This window comes from Hevea brasiliensis, chromosome 18 (genome assembly GCF_030052815.1).
Source record: "Hevea brasiliensis isolate MT/VB/25A 57/8 chromosome 18, ASM3005281v1, whole genome shotgun sequence".
NCBI lineage: Eukaryota > Viridiplantae > Streptophyta > Magnoliopsida > Malpighiales > Euphorbiaceae > Hevea > Hevea brasiliensis.
Window position 1 is genome coordinate 40,297,781 of NC_079510.1, and position 16,282 is coordinate 40,314,062.

At 35.1% G+C, this 16,282-nt stretch overlaps 2 protein-coding genes across 4 annotated transcripts; both read right to left on the reverse strand.

Annotated features, from left to right (window-relative positions):
* Positions 1-193: 193 nt before the first annotated feature.
* On the reverse strand, positions 194-8,270 carry LOC110646395 (SWI/SNF complex subunit SWI3D-like). Of its 3 annotated transcripts, none has more exons than XR_009146114.1 (8): positions 7,752-8,270; positions 6,416-6,939; positions 3,933-4,592; positions 3,242-3,408; positions 2,470-3,161; positions 2,065-2,252; positions 1,528-1,974; positions 194-669 (listed from the first exon to the last, which is right to left on the reverse strand). XR_009146114.1 is itself a non-coding variant. In XM_058140960.1 (7 exons), exons 1-7 carry the CDS (start codon positions 8,182-8,184, stop codon positions 1,624-1,626), a joined length of 3,018 nt encoding a protein of 1,005 aa, XP_057996943.1. In that variant the 5' UTR covers positions 8,185-8,270; the 3' UTR covers positions 1,524-1,623. The 3 variants fall into 3 exon arrangements, 1 of the variants encoding a protein (XP_057996943.1); XR_009146113.1 differs by having other exon boundaries at positions 2,470-3,164; positions 7,752-8,269; XM_058140960.1 differs by lacking the exon at positions 194-669 and having other exon boundaries at positions 1,524-1,974; positions 2,470-3,164.
* Positions 8,271-13,915: 5,645 nt separating this feature from the next.
* Positions 13,916-14,558, reverse strand: LOC110646391 (organ-specific protein S2). The gene is made up of 2 exons (XM_058140557.1): positions 14,466-14,558; positions 13,916-14,358 (listed from the first exon to the last, which is right to left on the reverse strand). Exons 1-2 carry the CDS (start codon positions 14,556-14,558, stop codon positions 14,047-14,049), a joined length of 405 nt encoding a protein of 134 aa, XP_057996540.1. The 3' UTR covers positions 13,916-14,046.
* Between the last annotated feature and the right edge of the window lie 1,724 nt (positions 14,559-16,282).

A 16,282-nucleotide genomic window follows, 5' to 3' on the forward strand; every position in this document is an offset into this window, starting at 1 on the left:
CTCTCTGTTCTTTCATTTGCCAAGCACATTTGAGTTCCCTCGAGCAAAATTTTCCATGCTAACTCTTTTCAACTGTTATAGATTTTATTTTATGTTTTTAGTTAAATGATAATATGGCATTTAAATGCTTTCAGCTCCATCAAACAATAAGATGCAGGAGAGGAAGGAACAGGGCTCATATAGACCAAAAATCTAAATATAACAGCCACGGTCCAATCCATTCTAATCCACTATGAACAAGCACATCATCACAACGGATCTTTGTTGCAGTTTTTGCACTTGAGATGCCACTTCAATCTGTGAATATAAATTTTAAAAAGACGGGACGCATCTTCCTATAATTTACAATATATGCTCTTTAAAAAACCCCAATATATACTAACTAACTATGCCTTTTCTTACAACTGGCGACCTATAACCTTGCATACCATTACAGACTACACTAACACTATCTTAGCATGTATAAAACACATTGACTAAACCTTACAAATTACAATCATAAACAAACTTCCAAGCCGTAATTTCAGTTTTCATCCCCGTGCTTGCTGCTAAAAATGGGACTAACGGCCTTTGCAATTAATTGTAAGCCAGCCCGTCTCCATACTTCGTAGCAAGCAGTCAGTCCCAACACTACAGTGCATTGCAAAGGAAGATGCTGGTCATTTCCTCCTGGGATATAATTTCAAGGATGTGATTCCAGATAAACAAACAAATATAAACCACTTCAGATCGTGCCTTGAGAACCTTACAGGTAGGCATTAACTTGATACAAGAAGAAAAATACATCAAGAAGCCAATAATACGAGAAACAAAGCACCCATGAACATACACATACACACACTATTACAAAATACAGATGCGTAAAACATTTGTTATATAAAAACGAACATCAAAATTTTTAGTATTATCAAAAATATCTTTACAACTGAATTTTGTATTTAAGGTTAATGATTCATTAATCATGAGAAGTCACAAAATATCACACATAATGCACATGAGATGAAAGTCGCATGAATGGAAAAATATGTAAATTTATTCCATGCAACAGTTAAATGCAGTGCATTTGATCATAAAGAGGCAGATTGCACACACAAACCATCATTCTCGTACCATTTTAACATTAAAGTGATTACTAGTGCTACAGCTTCTTAAAGGCATTGGTGTATTCTTCACAAATATTGAAATATATTTTAGAACTATAATTACTTTCATCCTTAGATCTCTTTAATCAGAACATGTTTTCAGGTGTACTAATGCTCTGGATAAAGTATAAATGAAAAATAATAGTATCCAAGGTCCTAATACCCCAATGGGAAGCCCAAACAGGGCTAGATATTTAAAAATCAGTCCTACAGTTTCCTCATATTTCCATGCTTCTTCTTCTAACCGTTTTCACTCCAAATCCAACTCAGTTTTATCAGTCACTAGCCTGGGGTTGTTAAGGTTGTAATCAGCTGGTCAAATTTAAAGTTCTCAGTGCCTCAAAACTCTGCCAAGTTTCAGAATATAATAACAAAGAACACTCACTTGTTAAAATGCTTGCAACTGATTGGAGTTCAAAAATGAATAGAATCTATTCACATGCCTCCTGAGGAAAGACTACTTTGTTCCAACTGAAGAAAGTTAGTCCTGCCCTGAAGGCCGAATTGAACTTCCTGCTGCAGTTGTTGATACAAATGGGTTAGAAGGGGTAGGAGACAATGTCCCCATGGGTCTTGCAATTGGCGGCCTTTGGGAAGTCATGCTCATAAGGGGCCTCGGAATTGAGTTTGCACAGTTCGTTGCAATTCTGTTGGTGGGTAATGTTGGTGGCATTCCTCTAGATGAAGATGCCGGTAACCCAAGTCGGGCTGCAATTATTTGTGCTCGCTCATGGTACAGCCTTTGCCTTAATCTGTCAAGTTGCTCCCTAACCCTCATTGTCACGAGGTCCATTTCTTTAAAGAAAGCCAACTTCATTTCCAGCTTATGCACCTGCAGCAAATGGAACCAACAGGGAGGTAAAATTTCTAGAACCAACAATAAATATGACAACATTGAGGGCACAGTAGAATATGAAAATACCTGCTTTTTTATCAACAATGCAGCAAGTTGACGGATTTGGTCTTCTTCCTGGTTTGCAAGAAGTTTTGCCTTCACTGCTGCTGCTGAAAGAGCAGAAACTGCAGCACACTTAAATTTATAGAAGCGGTTGTCCTCTTTAATCTCTTCACGATTAGGCTTCCATTTTTTACTGTCCTTGTGGTCCTCAGCTGCAACAACCAAAATAAGGAGAAAATAGTCAATTTCATATTGATTCTCTTTATACATTCAACAAAATTTTCAAATTACCAAATTTCATAATAAAGCAAAAAATGGATTTACTCTCTTGCCTGAGAATCCTCCAAGTTCCGCTATCACAAATCTAAACCTTTACACATAAACACACAGAGGGGAGAGAGAGAGAGAGAGAGAGAGAGAGAGAGAGACCTGCAGTTGCTCCTTTTCCAACAACTGAATTTGAGGCAACTGGCTGCTGAGACTCTTTTGCTTCTGAAGGCAGTTCAGATGACATGCATATATCCTTTGGTGCCTCTGTAGGCTGAGAGTTATTTGCTACTGAATTTGATTTCACTAGTTGCTCATTCTTCTCAGCAGGCAGAGAATCTGAGATCATGCCAACATCCTCTGATGTCTCTGCAGCTAGAGAGGGCTCTTGTACCAACACTGGTGCAGCTGATTGACAAGGCTCATTTTCAGAAGGTTTCAAATTGGACACCATATCTTCATCCTTAGAGACCTCTGTTTGCTGAGAGTTCAGAGCCACTGAAGACCCTTCTGTCTCCTTTATAGAACTTGGTGGACATGGAGACTTGGATTGCATCTCATTTAATTCCTTTAACGCACTTACCTGAGGTTCCTTTTGTAATGAGTCACTAGACTCCTTCAATTTACCAATTTCAACTTCCTCATGAAAATTTACAGTAACTGCATCATTTGCAGCATTTAATTTCTCTGTGGGTTCATCATTTGAGGAATCTGGAGGTTGCTTTTCCTCTGAAGTACAATCTTCAGTTTTCTCATCACTGTGGTCAATTGATAAGTCTCTTCCATCCAAGTCTTTCTGGGCTTGGCGTTCATGGTTGTACTTTTGAGCATCTTGATTAGCCGTTTCTATGGCACTGCTGCAAATCTCTTATCACATGAGAAACAAACCCATGTTTGTTCATAAAGAATTTAGCATGGAAAAAGGTTTACATACCAATCAAGACCCGCTGGTCCCTTCTGGTCATCTGGTGGATCTTCCAAAAGAAAGCAGTGCCTTGTAGCCAGCTGCATACCTGGAGAATCACTATTTAAAGACTTCAAAGAGCTGCGAGCTGAAGCCACAGCCACATCACTTCCTACCAGTCTGGCTAAAAACACAGCCTATAAAGGAAACCAAATAACATATAAGTTGAAAGGGATTAGCTTAATTTTGAAGGTGAAAGAGCAAATGAGATCTTTTACTGTTTACAAAACGATATGCGTTTTGAAGACAGGCAAACAACTTTTTTTCACTATTCATATACACCATAGGAATTAAAAGGGGAGAAAAGTAAAAAAATAACAAACTTTTGCTTTGCATTACTAATTTGAAACATGTCAGAAAATCTTATTTTGTTTAGAGCACGTCTATTGCTGACTTTCTTTCACATTCAGCTGGAAGCATTTATCTGTTGATCATAAATATTTGTATTAGTACACGGGGGAATCGCCATGATATGAGGCTCCCTACTTTGCAAGGATCGGGGGAGGATCATCCATGCAGCCTTCCCCCCGCTTTTTTCAGTTGTTTCCACTACTCAAACCATTGACCTCCCGATCACAATGGAGACAGTGAGTTCATTTCCTGATGCACCCATTCACCCAATGAAACGACCTAATTTTCTTCATATTAACATTTGACTTACCAAAGCCATGACAGGATTTCCAACTTCAGCAAATGAAAGTCGATTTTCAGGAGTACAGGGATAACCAACAGCTTCAAATGCTTCTGTAAGAGCTTTGAGTGCCAAATTTTCACAGGCATGCTGAGCAGCCTTCACTTCAATAGTATCTTCTGATTTTGAAGATTTCTCATCAACTATTGCTTCACTGGTGTTGTTAGGCTTTGCAGTTTCCTGACAACCTTTTACTTCAACCACTTCTTCTGATCTTGAAGCTTCCAGCTTCAGAGGATGATCCTCCTTAGCACCAGTTTTATCCTTCATTGTTTCAGTCCCATCCTTAGGAACAGATGTATCATCAGTGGTTGCACGTTGATCTTTAGTTTCTTTGGAAATCCCATCTACATCATCGTCACAGTCAAAAAAGACATCTTCAATAGGCATTTGAACAAAGTGCAATATACATTGAGCTTTAATTTTTGTGGCAACATGCTCTGCAATCTCATTCCAGTTTTCTTTATAAAGTTCCAATGCTTCAAGAAGAAGTAGGGTCTCCTGATCTGTCCACTTTCCACCACTTAGACCAGGAGCCTCAGCAGGCTCCATGAGAATAAAATCTGAAGAAGACATGTTTGATCCAAATATCCCATTACTAAAGCAATCAGCACATAGATCATAATCTGCCTGTCGAACAAGATAATCAGAAGGAATGATTATGAAGATCATGGTGAAAATAAAATAGGTAAAATCAATCCAATTGATCATCAAATCCTACTGACAAGAAAATCATTAATGCAAATTTCCATTGTTGATCACCTTACTGCCAGTGCCAGAAACTGGGGGATTCCGGGCACTGCATCATGTGCAATCGAACAAATGGGAGGCTACAAGAGATTCTCATCTTGCATGCTTTATGGATTCTGTTATGTCTTAAATTTGACTAATAGCTAATAAACAAACACATGTATATATTTCCGATCTCTTGGGCTTATTAAATAAAGTTTCATATATTGAATTGAACTACATTCCTCTCCGATATACTACGGAAACCCCAACCTCTTAAGATGGCAACATGAGTACTCGTACTAAACGATCCACCTTTAGACCAAACAATACGACCCGCTAAAGATGCAAATGTACACCGACCAGCATTTTGACCATTTGACAAACACTAGGTCGTCAAGTCAGACCAAGAGGTTGACAAAGGACCTAACGACCCACGACAATATAATCTAGATCTAATCTTGACTAGTTTCAACCTAATTAATGCGTCAGAGAAGCCCACATCTAACTAATGAGTATCCTAAAGCTCTACTGCTAGAACCTTGCTCAGCAAGTCTCCTCAAGCCCTAAGACCATATGGTCGGCTGCCCACAAAAAATGCACTGAAGTCTTAGACATCCTAGACACCAGCTACCCATCCTAAAGAGGGAATCCCCATACCAACCATCTGGGAGACAGTTTCAAGCAGCTCAAACAATGCGCGCACGAGCCAGAGGGACAAGGCAGCGCAACAGAGTCTACAATATTTGCAGGGCGACCAGTTGCACTGACACCAACACAAGGCCACACCCCATTGGCTTATAAGATGTACAAATTCTCTGTAAGTCCCAGATATAATTCATTCCTTAACTCCAATAATCCCCAGTTCATTTACTCTTTAGCATTTACTCTGTCCAAAACCTTTATATTCCCTAATAACTTAAACATCGGACTGCCAAGGAAGGGAGTCCCACTTGACTCTCTAAACCTTATTTGTCTTGCAGATATTCCAAAGCCCGACTATAAGAGGTCGTATTCGTATCAAGGTCGTCTTGGTCGCATACAGCTACAAGCTGCCTATACTATCAAGCTCAAAAGTTCTTGAAGACGTGGCACTCATCCTAGCAGCCCCGGAATCTCAGGACTATCACTTTCTATTCTAAAAAGTATTGTTCTCAGAAGCTTCAGCAGACCATGGAAAACAATTTTAAAAATCCAACTCAAGCTAGCAAGATTCAGACAATAATTTAATTTATGCCACTAAAATACTCCAAATGTAAACAAATAATGGTTTTGGTTACTATTTTTTAATATAGGCATCCTGCTCAGTAAGATTATCAATAATGATGTGAAAAGCCCAAATAGAATCCTAGAAGGGGGAAGCCTCCTCACAATGTGAAGAAAGGTCCTGAATATAAGAACATTACTATGGAAATACAGCTTCTCACAACTATGAAAAAAAATATCATGTGCATAGCAAAATGCAATTGCATCCTTTCGATGTTACAAAATATCTCATAGCCTAAAACAATGTTTGCCATGCATTTCTATCCCCATTTTGATCATAAAATTTACTGGCCAACAGGGAAATTCTGGATTTCAAAATTAGTTTTTGATCATGACTAGACACTACTTGGAGTCCAGTGGTGCAAACAGGAACCTTCTACCTAGATGATAGTTCAGCACATCAAGGTTTCTCTTCCTTCTGTAGGAAGAAAACATGTAAATTCTTGGAAACAACCAACCTTCTTTTGACAATGGTAGCGCTTGCGCGAGCAATCAGCTGAACAAGAATTGCAGTGGTACTCAACAGCTGGCTCCTCAGGCCTCACTAACTCTTCTGCAAGTGAAGACTCTGGAAACAACCCAGGTGCCAGAGCTGGAGTCGAGAGATTAGGCTTCTGAATAACAGGTGGACATGGTTGAATGATTTCAAAGCAAAATAACTTCTCAAGCAATGAATCCTCCTTTGCTTCTCTATCATCATCAGCATTTGCAGCAGATTCTACTTGCGGGAATGGGTGGAAATTAATCAAGCCCCAATAGTCCAAGAACTCAAGCACCTCTTGCTTTGCATCTAGGTCTGCAACTTCAAGCTCAGACAGATCTTTCAATTCAATCTGCACATTTGGATTTGCATGAAATTTTTTCACAATCCAATTACGTATCTCCATGTAGGTATCAGGTGTCCTGGTTTGAGAGTTCATATTAAAGAATGAAGGTAGTGCACGCTCCTCAAGGAGGTGAATTTTCGTCCATGAAAACCAACCTGTAAACAAAACAAAGAAATATAACCTAATTAAGTAGCTTTTCTAACAATTACAGAAAATACAATTGCTTATATGCTCACTTTGACAGCCAAAGCTCCAGACCCTTGCAATTTAACAAATCTTCCAAGTTGTAAAGCCAATTAAATGCAAGGAAATTAAAGTTTCAAAGCCAATTCAGCAAAATAAGGAGTTGAAAATGTCTTATTCTACAGAAGATTTTACATTCGAAACAGAAAGATTCCACTTGAATAAGCAAAAATGAAGCAAATGAGCTCAAGATTAGGCACCAAAATAAAATTCACTCTAGCACTTTTCCCTCCTTTACCAACTGAGAAAATGACAAACAGAGATTAGGGGGAAAAAAAGAAAATCCAATACAGCTGGAGAAAACAAAGGTCTCAAGCTGACTCATGCGCTGGCAACTAAACCAAGATAAAATTCTGAACCCTCAATTCACTACTCTCCCTAATTGAGCATACCAAAGTAACCAAACCAACATGAAATGAGCCGAGTTATATTTTTCTTTATTTCTTCATTTTTTTTAACCTTCTCTCTTGTTTTTCCTCAGCAACCAAATGGAAAATTTCCAGCAACCAAACAAAAATGGAGGGAGGGAAGAAGAAGAAGATAACGAATATGATAAAACAATTATGTCATTAAAGTCTCGAATTTAACACTTTCATCATTTTCGCCATTAAACAGGGAGAAACCACACCAACACAAAATTCCAGAAACCAAACAGAAAAAAACAAACTTTCAACGAAAATACACAAAATTTTGAACTCCCACAACAGGCCACCGCAACACTCACCGCAATGAATAGGCACCACATGGGCGTTAGAATCTTTGGATCTAATTCCCTCAAAATCCGCTTCTATTGCTGCCTGCAACTCCTCCAACTTATTCACCTCCTCCTCCAGTGTTGCCACCGTCACAGCCCCCGACGTCGACATAGCCACCTTCTCCTCGAGCTTACATCCAGTAGCGGCATAAGCCGCAGAAGACAAATTGTTGGGGCTCTGGTGGGCTCTGGTCAACGGGCCTCCATTGTGGATCGAAGGGTGAGAGATCAGGGCTTTCTCGCGTGTGAGGCGTTTCGACGGTGTCGATGAAGAGTTGGATGTTGAGAGCACGTTGGCTTTCCTCTTTAGTCCTCCGGCTCGCCGCCGTGACGACGGGGGCTCGGCCGACGCCGGTGACTCCGCTCCCGCAGCGGCTGTGGTCCCCGTTAGTTTCTCCTCCATTGAGCGAATTCTTCAAGGGCTTGGCTCAAGAACTAAAGAAGAAACACCAAGGTTTTTAACCCGGCCCGATCAAATGAGCAGGTAAAACTATGAAATAAATATTAATTATATATTATAAACTAATAATATTTTAAAACATTATCATACTTATTAATTTGATATATTTTATAAATATTTATTAAAATAAAATTAGATATGTTTTAAAATGATTTTTTAATAATTAATTTAAATTTTTATTTAAAATTTTAAACTTAAATAATAATATTTTATGATAAATATATTTAAAATAAAATTTCAAAACAATTAAATTATTTATATCAATGAAAGCAAGATTTGATATAGATAATTTTTATAACTCAATAAATAAAGAAAATTCAATCAATTTGAGCATCCAAATTGACTGATTGATTCATTTATGAGATTCCCGCTTCGAGCGACTGGATGAGGTCGATAGCCATGAGAAATACACCATCTTCCGCTGGTTGTTAATAGCAGATATCGATTTATTGCCTCCACGGTGAGGGAAAAGGTCTCGTTGCAGAGTTGTGTCAAAGTTGTTATCTGGCAAAAGTACATGTGGGTGTAAATAGTAAACTCATTCTAGCGTTATGAGTTCACTTTGCATTGGTTACCATGAGGACCTTGAGTGCTCAACCTATTGTGGATAGTGATGAGTAGCAAAGAGAAAACATCTTTTCATACTAGGTGTGTCGTGAAGGAGAAATTGTGTAGCATGATTATAGATGCGGGTAGTTGTTGTGATGTGGTTAGTTCCTTACTTGTGGAGAAATTAGAATTGCCTACCCTTAAGCATCCTAAACCTTATGGGTTACAATGGCTAAATGATTATAACAAAGTGAAGGTAACTAAGCAAGTAGGCTATCATGATGAGGTCTTATGTGATGTAGTGCCCATGATAGCTACATATATCTTGCTAGGTAGGCCATGGCAGTATGATAGGTATGTGATTCATGATGGGAGGAAGAATCACTACAATTTGAAGAAAGATGGCCGCACACATACCTTGGTGCCCTTGTCACCATCACAAGCACATGAGGACCAAATGAGATTATTGAGGGCTATTGAGGAGAGAAAAGAGAGTTGGAGAGAAAAATTAAGAGAGGACGAGCACAAGAGTGAAGAAAGTAAAGAAAAGAGTGATGGGAAAGAGAAAAAGAAAGAAGTGAAAGAAAAGAAAGTGAGTGTAATGGAAAAGGGAGAGGGCTCGGGACAAAAGGAGAGAAGAGAGAAAAGATGAGCTTGTATGTTGGGGGAAGGGAGTTGAGAGGAGCTTTGAGGGGTGGGATGCCATTGTGCATTCTCATGTATAGGGAGAATTATTTAAATGTTTCTGACCCTGACCCCAATCTTTCTTCTTCTGTTGTGTCTCTTTTGCAGGAATACCAGGATGTATTTCCGGATGAGATACCTTCGGATTTACCACATATTAAGGGTATTGAACACCAAATAGATTTCATTCCTGGTGCTCAAATTCCTAATAGACCAGCCTATAGGAGTAGTCCAGCTAAGACTAAGGAGCTTCAAAGACAGGTAGGTGAGCTTTTGGCTAAGGGACATGTCCGTGAGAGCATGAGTCCTTGTGCGGTTTCTATTTTGCTTGTGCCAAAGAAGGATGGAACATATAGGATGTGCGTGGATTGTAGAGCTATGAATAAAATCACTGTAAAGTATCGCCACCCTATTCCTAGATTGGATGATTTGTTGGATGAATTGCATGGTTCTTGCTTTTTTAGTAAGATTGATTTGAATAGCGGTTACCATCAAATTAGAGTGAGAGTTGGTGATGAATGGAAAACTGCCTTTAAAACAAAACATGGCTTATATGAGTGTCTAGTGATGCATTTTGGTCTCTCTAATGCCCCTAGTACTTTCATGAGGATGAATCATGTTTTGAGAGCTTTTATTGGACAGTTTATTGTTGTCTACTTTGATGATATTCTTGTCTATAGCAAAAACATTGATGATCATTTGCATCATTTGAAACCTGTGTTTGATGTGTTAAGAAAAGAAAAATTATATGCAAATGTAAAAAGGTGTTCTTTTTGCTTAGAAAAAAATTGTGTTTTGGGATTTGTTGTGAGTAGCAAAGGTGTTGAAGTAGATGATGAAAAGGTTAAGGCAATTAGAGATTGGCCAACACCTAAAAATGCATCTGAAGTTAGGAGCTTTCATGGATTAGCAAGTTTTTATAGGAGATTTGCACCTAACTTTAGTACATTGGCTACTTCATTAAATGAACTTGTCAAAAAGAATGTGACATTTGTTTGGGGTAAAGAACATGAACTTGCATTTGTCATGCTTAAAGAGAAATTGTGTTCTGCACCTTTATTAATTTTGCCTAATTTTGACAAGACATTTGAGATTGAATGTAATGCATCAGGAGTAGGGATTGGAGCTGTTCTCATGCAAGAGAAATGTCCAATTGCTTACTTTAGTGAAAAGTTGCATGGTGCCACATTGAATTATTCTACATATGACAAAGAATTGTATGCATTAGTTAGGGCATTAGAGACATGGCAACATTATCTATGGCCTAAGGAATTTTTTCATACATTCTGATCATGAGTCTTTGAAGTATATCAAAAGCCAACATAAGTTAAGTAGGAGACATGCTAAATGGGTAGAATTTATGGAGTCTTTTCCTTATGTTGTAAAATATAAGCAGGGCAAAGAGAATGTGGTAGCTAATGCACTCTCCCGCAGGTATAATCTTCTTACTACTCTTGATTCTAAATTATTGGGATTTGAGTATGTTAAAGAATTATATAAGCATGATGATGACTTTGCTGCCATATTCCATGCATGTGAGAAATCTACGTTCCAAAAGTACTTTAGGCATAATGGATATTTGTTTAAAGAAAATAGATTGTGTGTGCCTAAAAGTTCTTTGAGGGAATTGCTTGTAAATGAGAGTCATAGTGGAGGCCTTATGGGGCTTTTTGGTGCTGCCAAAACACTAGATGTCCTTAGGGAGCATTTCTTTTGGCCCCACATGAGAAAAGATGTTGAGACTTGCAAAAGAGCAAAGTCTAAGGTGATGCCTCATGGGCTATACACACCTTTACCCATGCCTAAGCATCCTTGGGTTGATTTGTCCACGGACTTTGTCTTAGGATTGCCTAGGTCACAAAGGAGTCATGATTCAAATTTTGTTGTTGTGGATAAGTTTTCAAAAATGGCTCATTTTATCCCATTTCACAAAAATGATGATGCTACATAAGTTGCTAATCTATTCTTTAGGGAGGTTTTTAAGTTATATGGTATACCTAGAACCATTGTGAGTGATAGGGATGTCAAGTTCTTGAGTCATTTTTGGAAGGTTCTTTGGGGAAAATTGGGAACTAAGCTACTTTTCTCTATTACTTGCCATCTCCAAACTGATGGCCAAACAGAAGTAGTGAATAGGACCTTAGTCACACTTTTGAGAGCCTTAGTGAAACAAAATTTAATGTATTGGGAGGAATGCATACCATACATAGAATTTGCATATAATAGGATTGTGCATTCATCTAGTGGATACTCTCCTTTTGAGCTTATTTATGGTTTTAATCCACTTACTCCTTTGGATTTGTTACCATTGCCTATTGATCATGTTGCTTCATTGGATGGTGAAAAAAAGGCTGAAATGGTTAAAAAGATGCATGAACAAACTAGATTGCATCTAGAAAAGAAAAATGAGCAATACGCACCTCATGCTAATAAGGGGCGAAAGCCTATGATTTTGAACCTGGTGACTTGGTATGGATCCATTTGAGAAAGGAAAGGTTTCCTAACCAAAGGAAATCTAAGTTGCATCCTAGAAATGATGGCCCTTTTCAAGTGCTTGAAAGAATTAACAATAATGCTTATAAGATAGAATTGCCCAGTGATTATGGTGTTAGTGATACTTTTAATGTAACTGATCTTACTCCTTTCCTTGGTGCAGAAACAAATTCGAGGATGAATTCTTTTCAAGTGGGAGAGGATGATGAGGATCATCATAGAGCACCACCACCCTTCAAAGGGGCAATCACTTGGGCGAGAGCTAAGCAGCTTCAAAGCATGCTCATTAACCATAAAAGGATTTTCGGCTTAGGAGCAGAGCTACATAAGGAAGGCCTAGCTTGCTTGCTCCAATAATCTAAGTGGATCACCATGTGCCAAGCTGGAGCTTCCATTGCCACGTCACCAGCCATGCCAGATTCCATTCCCACGTTACTAACCACTTTGGACATGCCTCATGCCACCTTGGAGTCCACTTGGCAGCCACCTAGGTGTTTGTAGGGTTCACGCCACGTGGAGGGAGCTCATTGGTTCATTTGAATTAAAGATAGCTACTTTTTGACCAAGTGGGCCCTAATATTCTAGCACAAAGAGGGACTAATTGCTGTCACCTTTTGCCCTTTTGTAATTAATGCTGCTGCCATCTTTTGTCTTTATAATTAATACACTTAATATTCTTGTTAGGATAGCCAACATGGCATAATTATTTGTAACTTTTGTCTTAATAATTTTAGCTTGTGTTTCTGTAACCCTAGGTTTATAAGGAAGAGAATACCATCTTGTTCCTTCAGTTTTTACTTCTGTTATACATGAGAGCCTCCCTTAGAGAGAGTTTGAGTTTTCTTTCTTGCTAGTTTCTAGAAGAACTATAACTTAGACAACTTTATCACTTGCCTATTTTACTTGATGATCAATGTAATCTCCCACAAGTTGGGTTATTGTGTTGACACTTAATCTGTTCCTCATTGAAATATATATTCTGGTGCTTTTTCCATAGAGATTGCATCTTATTTTGTTCAAAGAAAACTTGTTTTGGTGTTGATGATTATTGGATTCCATTAGAGGTCTGCATCCTTAGGCAATGTTCATTTGGGTGCCTATCATATTGGTATTAGAGCATTAGGGCATCAAATCAAGTAAGTATCCTTCATTCTTTATATTCCTTAAGTTGATTTTTCTGTTTGGTTTGAGCTTAAGGCATTTTGCCAAAGAAGACATTTCTAGGGTTTTTGTTTTTCTTCATCTTCCATGCTTTTCATTTTTGTTTCTAATATTTGCAGCTAAAATCTTCATCTAGGGTTTTAGAGAAATTTCTTTAAATCTGTCTTTGATTCCAGTTAGGTATAAAAATCTCATTTTTTTTAAAAAATGAAAATACTTAAAAATTCATAAAAATTAAATTTATAAATGATTTTAATATTATTAAATTAAAAATTATTAATTTTAAAATAAAATATTTAATAAGACTGTAATTCATTTAATTAAATGCATGAAACCATCCTTTTATTAGATATAAATAAATTTTACCAGTTCATTTTGAAAAATTATTGATTTTTTATTGTCAAATATTAATGGGACAAATCTTGCATATTATTTATTTATTTGACAACAATTCTTAAAGTAACTAATTTTTCTTATTTATATTATTCATTGGATGGTATAAGATGATTTAATATTTATATTAGTGTTTAAAGATTAAAAAAGTGATTCTTTAAAAGTTATCCTATTAAGTTAAAAAGACATTTTGACTATCATAAATAAAATAATGTCACTATTTTTATATTCAACGGCTAATCTCATAATTATTTTTACCGAACATTTCTATTTTAACTCATTATGTAAATAGTTAATTAATAACAACTAATATCTAGCGGTTAGTAAACAGCTGACAGCTACTAAAACAGCTAATATTATAAAACAAGTTTATAACAATTAATCCTTCATTGATTTATATTATTTAAAAAAAAAAACACACATTGAGAATAAATACATAAAACATGATTGAGCACAATAATGAAGCATTAAGCTTCATATATAATTACAGACATTAAACAAAAGGTCTGTCTCTCGGGAAGAATTTTACTCATTGTAAATTGAAACATTTGGCCTGGGTTCGAAATCATTAGCAAATGACTTCTTCTGGTCCTTAAGATCATCATCTTTATCATATACTGATAAGTTAGGGCTTGGCTCAAAGTCTTTAACAAATGCAAATGACTTCTTTTTTCTAAGAAGAGCATCATCATTGTAAACCCATAAATTAGATATTGGCTCAAAATCTACCACAAAATTCTTCTGTTTCTTGTGCTCATCAAAATTTTCAGTTGTGGGTTTCATTGCACCTTTCCAATATTCACCCACATCTTTTCTTGCATTGATGCCATTGGCAACCTGCTCAAGAACAAGAAACACAGTTTAAAGAAAATGTTTAAAACTCACAAATCATCATTTCAAAGAAACTAATATAAAAGGATAATGGACTGAAATTAAATGCTTACCAAAAGAAGCAAGAAAATGGTGGTGATAGCGAACGAGGATTTACTTTTTTTTTTTTTTTTAAAGTTCTGATTTGCATGGAGGTCACCTAGCATCTATGGGTATATATAGGCAAAAATAGAAGGAAAATGATATGAAGAACGAGACAAGGGACCCATAAGGCCACAACCTCATGTTTCATGCGTGAGTTCATATGGAAAATAAGGTGTGGATCCCTAGCTAATTATGCATTCAGGAAAATATGAAAAGAGATACATCTAGAATTGATGGAAACAAGATATATTATTAATTTTTTTTTTAATGTTTTAAGTTATCTCTAGAATTTAAATTCTCAAATTCAAAATTCAATTGAAACCTAAAAAATAATAATAAAAAAAAATCAACTTAACAACTTTGAGAGATAACCCAAAAATTATTGAGAGCGTTGCTTTTAACCTTTATCATTAATCAAAAGGTATATGTGTATAACTTATGTTTTTATATATATAATTTATTAATTTTACAATGTTTTGAATATCACTAAGGCTCTATGAAAATATTTTAGAAAATATTTGGTTGTATTGTTAAATTAATTATATATATATATATATATATATATATATATATATATATATATATATATATATTTGATCTATGGATAAATATTTTTATTTTTTAATAAAATCATCAAAATCTAAAAAATAAAAAATACTTCCTCTTAAAAAAAAGTTATTTTCCTTAAAAATAATTTAATTTTTTCTTTGATTATAAAAATATTTTTTATTGATTAATTTTTTTTAGTGTCCCAAATGCTAAAAAATATAAAAAATATTATTTAAAAAAATATTTTTTCATAAAATAAAGGGAGTCTGAATTAAAACTTATTAATTTATGTTAAAATTTAAGTTAACATAAATTAATATGCAAATTAATTAAATTAAATATATTAATTTGATCTTTTTATAATTTATTTCTTTTCTTTTTCTTACGTTATTTATTTTTATTTTTGTTAAAAAATAATTTTACAATGAAAATTAAGAAATTAGTTACTAATTTGAGATTTTTATTTTTAACGATCAATTTTAATATCTGCTTCTGTCAAGGTTATCCATTTTTTTTATAAGCTTTTTGAAGTAAATTAATTATTTTGTTTTAATTATTATGTTTCGTGGTATATATTTTGTTTTCCAGTCTTCGGATTACTATAGGTCTAAGGAATGATCAAGTAGCTTCATTAATTGATGTCCAAAATCTTTTAATAATTAAGAAAAAAAAAAAGACCTTCATAAAATATTTTATTGTAATTATATCTAAAAATTAAAATTAAACTTAATTTAAACTTTGCATTGAGTTGGCAACCTGCACTAGAAAAACAAAGGAATAAATAATTGAACTTAAACTACACTTAGGGCGTTACATGGCTTGATTTGAGCGAGTTGGTTGTATTTTAGTAGTTTTTAAATAAAAAATAATAGAATAAATTTTAAAATTATGTATATATATTTAATTTTCACATTAATCAAATTAAATTTAATTTGAGTGATTTTTATTTTATAATATCTTTTAGATTTTTATAATTTAATTATTATTAAACCCTTTTCATATATATTATTATTTATTAATTGAAAAAATATTATTTAAAATATTTTATTCAGTAAAAATAAATAAAAATAAAGTTATTCATATATTTCTTTCATATATATATATATATATATATATATATATATATATATATTCAATTTAAATTAAATTTTTATTATGTTAACTAGAAATTCACATAAAAATTTTGATTTATAATTATTTTCAAATTATAATAATATTTAAATCTATAAAATTATTA